This window comes from Suricata suricatta, chromosome 7, assembly GCF_006229205.1.
Source record: "Suricata suricatta isolate VVHF042 chromosome 7, meerkat_22Aug2017_6uvM2_HiC, whole genome shotgun sequence".
In the NCBI taxonomy this organism is placed as follows: Eukaryota; Metazoa; Chordata; class Mammalia; order Carnivora; family Herpestidae; genus Suricata; species Suricata suricatta.
In genome coordinates this window covers 64986072-64994796 of record NC_043706.1, presented here as the reverse complement: position 1 = coordinate 64994796, position 8725 = coordinate 64986072, and the positions used below count along the sequence as shown (strand labels likewise).

At 38.3% G+C, this 8725-nt stretch overlaps 1 protein-coding gene across 1 annotated transcript in view; it reads left to right on the top strand.

The window, feature by feature from the left end:
• Window positions 1-8725, top strand: part of COL12A1 (collagen type XII alpha 1 chain) — a 116904-nt gene that overhangs the window by 55302 nt on the left and 52877 nt on the right. Inside the window, exons 24-27 of the mRNA XM_029944879.1 lie at window positions 3667-3809; window positions 4122-4251; window positions 6146-6282; window positions 7362-7491. Of these exons, the coding sequence (XP_029800739.1) occupies window positions 3667-3809; window positions 4122-4251; window positions 6146-6282; window positions 7362-7491 (540 nt within the window). The remainder of the gene's footprint in view (window positions 1-3666; window positions 3810-4121; window positions 4252-6145; window positions 6283-7361; window positions 7492-8725) is intronic.

The following is an 8725-nucleotide window of genomic DNA, read 5'->3' as shown; positions in this document are numbered from 1 at the left end:
CTTGAGGTCCATGCAAAAAAGTAGCTACCTTTTATGTAGGAAATGGATGATTAAGTCTTTGGTGCTGTAAAAGCAACTTCATTTAAACATAACCACCCCCACCACCAAAAAAAGAGGAGGAAAAAAAAAGTAACGAAAATAATAAGGGAAAAACCCAAGACTGTGTGTGCCCTTACTTCTGAAGTGAGTCTTTTGTAGGCAGCATATAGATAGTCCTTTTTTTTTTTTTAAATCTATTTAACCACTCTGTCTTTTGATTGGTAAGTTTAGTCCATTTATATTTGAAGAAATTATCAATAGGGAAGTACTTATTTCCATTTTGTTGTTTTCTGGTTGTTTTTGAAGTTTTTGTTTGTCCTTTTTCTTCTCTTTTTCTCTTCTCTTGTGGATTTTTGGCTTTCTTTAGTGTCATACTTAGATTCCTTTATTATTTTCTTTTATATACTTAGTATTAGTTTTTCTTTGTGGTTACTGAGAGGTTCATGTGTAGCATCCTATGCATATGATAGTCTCTTTTAAGTTGATAGCAACCTAACTTTGAACACATTCCAAAGTTTTACATTTTTATCCCATATGTTTTATATTTTTTAATAAATGACATTTTATGTAAGAAGATTTTTTTAATATTTATTTTTGAGAGGGACAGAGAGAGAGTGGGAGTGGAGGAGGGGTACAGAGAGAGACAGAGGGACAGAGGTTCCCATGTGGGCTTTGTGCTGACAGCAGAAAGTTGGATGCGGGGCTCAAATTCACAAACCATGAAATTATGACCTGAACCAAAGTCAATTGCTGAACACCCTAGTGCCCCACATGTCTTATATTTTTGATGATACATTTTACATTTTATTTTACGCATCCTTTAGCTAATTATTATAATTTTTGTTAACTTCTTTTGTTTTTTGACTTTCATACTTGCCTTATTGGTGATTGATCTATTTCCTTTACCATATATTTACCTTTTCCAGTGAGATTATTACTTTCATATATATTCTTATTAATTACTATCTTTTCTTTTCAGTGTATAGAAATTCTTTTAACATTCCTTGTAAAGTCAGTTTGGTGATGATGAACTCCTTTAGCTTTTGCTTATCCAGAAAACTCTTAATCTCTCCTTTAATTCTGAGTGATATCCTGTTAGGTAGAGAATTCTTGGTTGGAAATTTGATCCTTTCAGCACTTTGAATATATCATGACCCATCATTCCAGCCTGTAAAATCCTGCTGAAAACTCTCTGATAGCCTTATGGAGTTTCCCTTGTATGGAATAAATTGTTTTTCTCTAGCTAAGATTCTTTCCTTATTCTTAAATTGTTTTTCTCTAGCTAAGATTCTTTCCTTATTCTTAACTCTTACCATTTTAATTATGTATCTGGGTGTGGCTGTCTTTTGGTTCATCTTATTTGGAACTCTCTGAGATTCCTGAACCCAAATGTCTGTTTTCTTCCCCAGATTAGGGAAGTTTTCAGCCACTCTTTCTTTGAATAGTTTGAAGGACTTTTTGGTCCTTTCTCCCTCCTCCTCCTCCTCCTCCTTCTTCTTCTTCTTCTTCTTCTTCTTCTTCTTCTTCTTCTTCTTCTTCTTCTTCTTCTTCTTCTTCTTCTTCTTCTTCTTCTCCTCATTCTTCTCCTCATTCTTCTTCTTCTTCTTTCTCTATAATGTAAATGTTATGCCATTTGATGTTGTCCTAAAAGTCCCTTTAGGTATCTTTACTTTTAAAATTCTTTCTCATTTTGCTGCTCTGTATGGTTGAGACCCATTGTTTTGTCTTCCAGCCCACTGATCTGGGCTTGTACTTCATCCATTCTGCTGTAGAACCCTCCAGTATATTTTTCATTTCAGTTATAACTTCTGTTTGGTACCTTCTTCTAGTTTCTATCTCTTTGTTGAAGTTCTCACTGTGTTTACCCATTTTTCTGAATTCAGTGAGCATCTTTATGAGCATTACTTTGAACTCTTTATCAAATAGGTTGCTATCTTTATTTCATGAAAATCTTTTTCTGTAGATTTATCCTGTTCGTTGGTTTGGAATATATTCCTTTGTCTCCTCATTTTTCCTAACTCTCTGTTTGTGTTTATATATCAGGCAAAACTGCTACCTCTCCCAGCCTTGAAGGAGTGATCTTATGTAGGAAGAGATGGTCTCTGGGGTCCAGAGTGCAGTCTCCTTTGGCCTCCAGAGCCAGGCACCCAAAGGGCACCCCTTATGTGGATAGTATGCACCCGCTGGCTGTAGTGGGGACACAGCTGTGGTGCAAGGTAGGTGGGGTATTGGGCACTTACCCAGCTTGGTTGCGTTGTGACTGCTGCTGGGGTGAGTGGGGCATGTAGCATGCCCACTGGTGCTAGCAAGCAAGAGGAAGGGCACCAAAACTGGTGCTTCCAGCTCTGTCATGAGCAAGTTAGAATGAGATTGCAAAAATGACATCTGCCAGTGCTTCTGCCCTTAGAGAAAGTCACTGTAGTTCCTGCCTCTCTGACAGCAGCTTTAAGATTAATAAGCAGTTGTCCCTCACTAATGATCCAGGCACTTTCCAAACTGTTGCTTTTAGGCTGGATCTCAGAGCAAGTGTGTCTGTGTGTGTCTGTTAAGAGCAGATTCTCTGTTCCCTACAATACTATGGTTTCCCTGGACTTCATTTCGGTTGATTTTCAAAATGAGGCATTTTGGATGCTTGTCTTTCAAGGGCTGGACTCAAAGGTCAGGATTCTAATGTGAAGTGCATTCCTTTCACCTCTTGTGAGAAAGTTCCATATTTTGGGGATTACTTCCCAACTGTAGGTCACTGTGCTTGGGGTGGGGTCCCAGGCAAGGCAGAGTCTCCACCTCCCCCACCTGCCCTGATATGGCTCTTTTATCTTTGCTATGGAGGCACTGTTCCTCTAGTTTTCAGGTCCTCCTGTTTCAGAGGAAATTACTTCATCTGTTGCTATACATTTTTTGCATCCATGGGAGGAGGTGATTTCAGTCTTCTTTTGCTACCATCTTGAACCAGTCCTCCATCTCTTCTCTTACCGCCCTTCATGTTAGACCATAGGAAGTGGGAAATAATGTGTTTCATAATGGGCAAGATTAATCTGATAATTTCTTAGAACTTTAAACTCAATCTTTGGACAATATATAGAAAGCCCTATGGGTATCAAATGAAGAGGAAACTGTAGATCTTTTACTGTGCCTCATGGGCCTGGCTTCCAAAAGCCCATGAATTCCCTAAGTTCCAGTTCTTAATGTATGGCACTCTCAACTAAAGTTTTTTTTTTTTTAATGAATGATGAAATAAAATACTGTGCTGGTTACTTACATATGAAATGCTATGATTGAAGACTGAAAAGAGACAACTTAAGATATTCCAGAAAAAGAGATTGACATTTCAGGAAGTTGCTCTCTATTTTCACTTCCATATGGACTCATTGGAATGCCAGTTGAAATTTACACTTTCTTCCTTTATGAAATAGTTGTAACTTGCGATCCTGAATATGAGGTGGCAATGAACAATGAGATTGGGTTTTTCAGGAGAGAGGAAAGAATTATTTTGACTCTCACTGACTTCTTGAAGCAGCCCATTCTCTATTTAGCATATATAAATATCAATTGTTAAGTAGGAGACAACAATTAAAAATGAGTAGAATAACAGGAGTTAGACTGATGTCTGCCTTTACATTCCAACAGTACCAGTCCCTGTGGTCAGCATGAATATTTATGATATTAGCCCTACCACCATGCACGTGCAATGGCAGCCAGTGGGAGGGGCTACTGGCTACACCGTGACATATGAACCCACCAATGCCACAGAACCAGCAAAACCAAAAGAGGTGGGAGACATTTGTTTCTTTATCATTGGGTCTTCCTGGGACTTTATCGTTTTAGAGTCTGCATTAAACTGCAGTTACTTACAAACTCATTTATAACTACATGCAAAACAGAAAACAAGAAAATTAGATTTGTTACCTTTGACACATTTTAAAAAACATTGTCATGAAAAAGAAAGTTCAGTTCAGAGAAATGAAAAGTAAAGGTTGTGTTTTATAATCTAGTGGTTACAAAAAGGATGTAATTGGCTAACCCCAGTAAATGGAAATGTTTGATTTTAATGTCTTATTTCCCTTTGGCATGTCCCTATGCAGATGCGTGTGGGGCCAACAGTGAACGACGTGCAGCTGACTGGTCTTTTCCCCAACACCGAGTATGCGGTCACAGTGCAGGCTGCCTTGCACGACCTCACTAGTGAACCTGTCACTGCTCGGGAAGTCACCTGTAAGACATTACTGGTTTTCCTTTTTTATTACTGTAAACATAATGTTCATTAGGATTTTTCTTCCTCCCAATGATGCTATCAATGATTTGATAATTTGTGCATAAAGTATAGGGCTATTCTTTATGGCAATCAAAATTGAGAATGAAAGTTAATTCTAGACTTATGGCAGCATCTTAAATTGATTATAAGATGTACTTTTTTTTCACATTTAACATAGTTCATTCTGAGGATGTTACTTACAATCAGTGGTGGGTGTCTTCCAAGTACTTTTGGCCAAGTGTCAATCGGGCATAGAATATAAAACAATGGGGCATCTTGAAGATGATTCTGTTGTAGATCTGTGAAACGTGGTATATAGCACTGGTGAGAAGGAAATGTTGGGTGAGTGTAATTTTGGAGGAAGATACTAGACTTAAGATTAAGATGTTCCAAGTTCTTGCTGAAATAGAAACTTTATGGCAGATGTTGATAAGTCTGTTTCAGTTAAGTGAGTTAATCAGCTTACTCGAGCCAAAAACGTATTGATTGGTCATCTGCTGCACTTCAGTCACTTGGCTGGGTATTGGGCACCCACCAGTAGGTAACACAAGGCAGTGGAAAGCATGGGGACTCCTTTGTGTTTGCGCTTTTCTGGTGTGTGTTGATCAGTCCCTTTTGTGTTTGTGGTTTGTTTCATTGGCATTCAGGTGTGTTTTCTTGAAAAGCGACAATGATTGCACTTAGGACGCTTGCTTTTCCTGGCTAGAACTTTTGTTTCATACTTTTTGAGGTGGTCATGCTGGAATAGATGACTAGGTTTAAATTTGAATCTCAGCCCACATTTCTAAGGAAATTAAGAAGTCAGAAGGAAACTTCAAGGGGGGAGGGAAACTGATAAAGAAGTGTCATAAGGCAGAAAAGAGAAATAGCTCTTGAAGGATGGGGCAGTATAAATTCATTGACAACTAATAATCAGTTTTTACATATTACACCCTCTCCAGAGCTGGTGGTTTTGTGGCAATGAGGTAGTGGCATATGGAAAGAATGGGAAGCCAGGTAGGGATGGAGATATGTGTTCTCAGAGTGCCTGGAGAGAAGACCCAAGAGTCATAATGGGATGAAAGGCAAGTCTGGTTGTGGATTTCATATGGAACTGGACTACAGCAGTGGAGGAAGGGAGAAAAAAAAGGTGCAGAAACATGGAGGAGGTGGAGGGTGACATTCAGGAGGAGGCATGTACAGAATCAAAATGAGAGACAAAGGAAATTGGTCAATGGGCAGCTAGAAAGTGAGATCTGTCTAATATGACACAAAAACATTTCTTTGTTGGTTATCCTCAGTCCTGTTCTTTTTAAGGTAAGGCTTTGTTTGACTCTGCAAAAAGTTTGTCATTTGGATTTTCTTGTAACCATTTAGGCTTCTGTGGATTTTCTTACCAGCTTACCGGGTACTTAATTTTGGCCATCTTCATTCTTTATTCTCATAACCATTTGTTTTTCTATCATTTTCAATTCTTAAGGGACCATAACTCTTTTGATTTTGTTTTCTATCTAACGGACTTAAATATCTGATAAAGAAACACATGCTGCACATTTATGGTGAATTTATGATTTATTATAGCTGAACAGCAAGTAAGAACTTATTAAAATAGAGTGGAAGGAAGTCTGCATATAAAGGAGAAATTAGAATTATAATAAAATTTTTAATTTATCATATTTTTAAAGATCTTTCCTTAGAAAAATTGAGCTCTATCTGGTAGAATCATAGTACGTTTATCGGCATAGCTATTTTTTAAAGTTATTTTGCTGCACACTGTTAAGTTTTCTCCAAACATCTCCTTAAAAGCTTGTGTGAATGCACTAGAGCTCTGTGGTTGAGAGATACATAAAGACCTCTTTTCTCATGCATCTCCAGTGCCTTTACCCAGACCTCGAGATCTGAGACTCAGAGACGTGACTCACAGCACCATGAATGTCTTATGGGAACCCGTGCCTGGAAAAGTGCGTAAATACATTGTTCGCTACAAGACACCAGAAGAGGATGTCAAAGAGGTTAGTTGAAGATTGGAATGGATTTGGAAATATTTGTTTTCTGCAGGTTTAAAAAAAGAGCCCAAATAAATGTAGAGGATAGTGTATTTTGAATACTTGTCACTTTTATTAATATAGTATTGAAAAATTATTATATTAATAAAGCATTTTTGAATACTGATAATATATTGGACTATGTTGCATCTAGTTTGGAAGTGTTTTGTTGTGTGATATTAATCTCAAAATCATCATTTCTTAATGGATAGAGTCATAGAATGTACATGGTACTTCATTCTTATTCAGATGCCTTTTATGGAGTGCTGCATTCTAGAAATTACTAAAAAATATCATAATAATGTTTCTAAAAATAAAAGCTAGCAAAGGATGCAGGAAAGAAGAGGGGAGTTTATCAGATAGTGGGAAGATAGGGCAATAGAGCTGAACTGAGAGAAACGGTAAATATATTCATAGAGGAGTGTCCCTTTGGTGGAGAGCATTTTTGAGATGATGTTGAGGCAGAGATCTGTTTCCATGACAACCTGATTCAAAGTGGGAGCAGCCTGAGGGCCTTCGCTAGAGAATGGATTTAAAAGTTATGTGTGCTTGGGGACACATCAATGATATTTTTGCAAGTTAGAAATAGTTTCTGTAAGCACCCACTTATTGATTGCTGGTCATTTGGATTATACTAAAGCTAATTTATACATGTGCACACATTCATTTCATTCTGGGTTTCAATTTCAAAAGAGGCACAATGACCAGTGGGTCTCACAGGATTCTTGTGCATAGCAAATGAGATAATGTACAGGAGAACATTTCTGAAAGAAATAAGGCAGTGATACAAAGGGAAACAAAGAAACTGTTGGTGCAAACTGGTTAGGTTGTTTGAATCTGTAGAGAGTCACTTGCCAAATCCTAGTGTCGATATATTTTTCCACCTTGGAAGCATTTAAACTGTCTCTGGTTCCTGGACTCTTATGCAAATTGGAAAACATTGCAATTTTTCGTAGCACAATTCTTATGCTCTTGCGCTAAGAGGTAAACAGCTGAGATGTTAAAACTATACACTTTGTAAAAATAGTTCCCCTGCTCTATTACAGGTAGAGGTAGACAGGTCACAGACCAGCACGCCTCTCAAAGACCTCCTCTCACAAACCCTGTACACAGTAGGGGTTTCTGCAGTGTATGACGAGGGGGAGTCCCCCCCGGTGACTGCTCAGGAAACTACACGTAAGTTGTGATCATGCTTCATTGATAATTGAGAAACAGCATTATATGACTATATAACTGAACTTATTGGGTCATTTTGTTTCTTAGTGCTATTTTTTGGGAATATTTGTGGATTTCCAGATTGCTTTTTACTTATTTTCTTCCCATCTTCTACCTTCATGTCTATCCCTTGTATTTTTAAATTTATTATATTATTTTCATTTTTTCAATTACATTTTTAGTTTTTTAAAAATTAAAACCATTTTTAAATGTTTTTATTTAATTTGAGAAAGAGAAAGAGAACAAACAGGGGAGGGGCAGAGAGAGAGAGGGCGAGAGAGAATCCTGAGCAGGCTCCACGAGTCAGCACAGAGCCTGAAGCAGGGCTCGAAGTCACAGACTGCAAGATCATGACCTGAGCTAAAATCAAGAGTCGGACGCTTAACCAACTGAACCACCTGGGCACCCCATTTTTAAATTTTTTAAAAATGTTTCTATTTTTTTTGTAAGTTTTACATTTTAATTCCAGTAAATTTAGCATACAGTGTTACATTAGTTTCAGACACACACTATCGTGATTTAGCATGTACATTCCTTCTGTGATCCTTTTTACCCTACTGTTCTTCTTTCAGCCACTGTCATTAATTCATCTTCCAGATACTCAACTGGTGTGTGTGTGTGTGTGTGTGTGTGTGTGTGTGTGTGCGCGTGTGCATGTGTGGGGGGGGAAGGGGAGGAAGTATATTCTCGATGTATGTTGGACATTTTCTCTGGGAAAGTTGCATTAGTTATCAAATATTTTTTGAAATCTTACTATTTATAAAGTGCCATCAGGCATAACAAAATAGAAAACCTTTGCCCTCAGTAGTTCATGATTTCATTGTGGAGATGAGAAAAAGTAATTGACAATGCAGGGTCTTGCGTGAGGGAGGTGGGTTGAGGGGCACTCAGGCTGCACGCTGCCAGATTTCAGAGGAAGGGGAGGCTCGCACGGTGGAAAGGCCGGGGAGACTCAGGGCGACCTGCCCAGGCCCCGTCTCGCCGGCTCCATTTGATTGCTGAGTCTGGGGATGTTGGTTTCTTTCCCTGTCATGGTACCTCCATAGTATTTAACCCAATTACTGTTGACTGTTGGTCTTTATATATTCTGCTTCCACCCCCACTGAAGGCAGAGATGGACTTACTTTGTACAACTTTGCATTTCCAGTGCCTGGCACCATACTTAGAACATAATTTCCTCATCGAATAGTGCTTA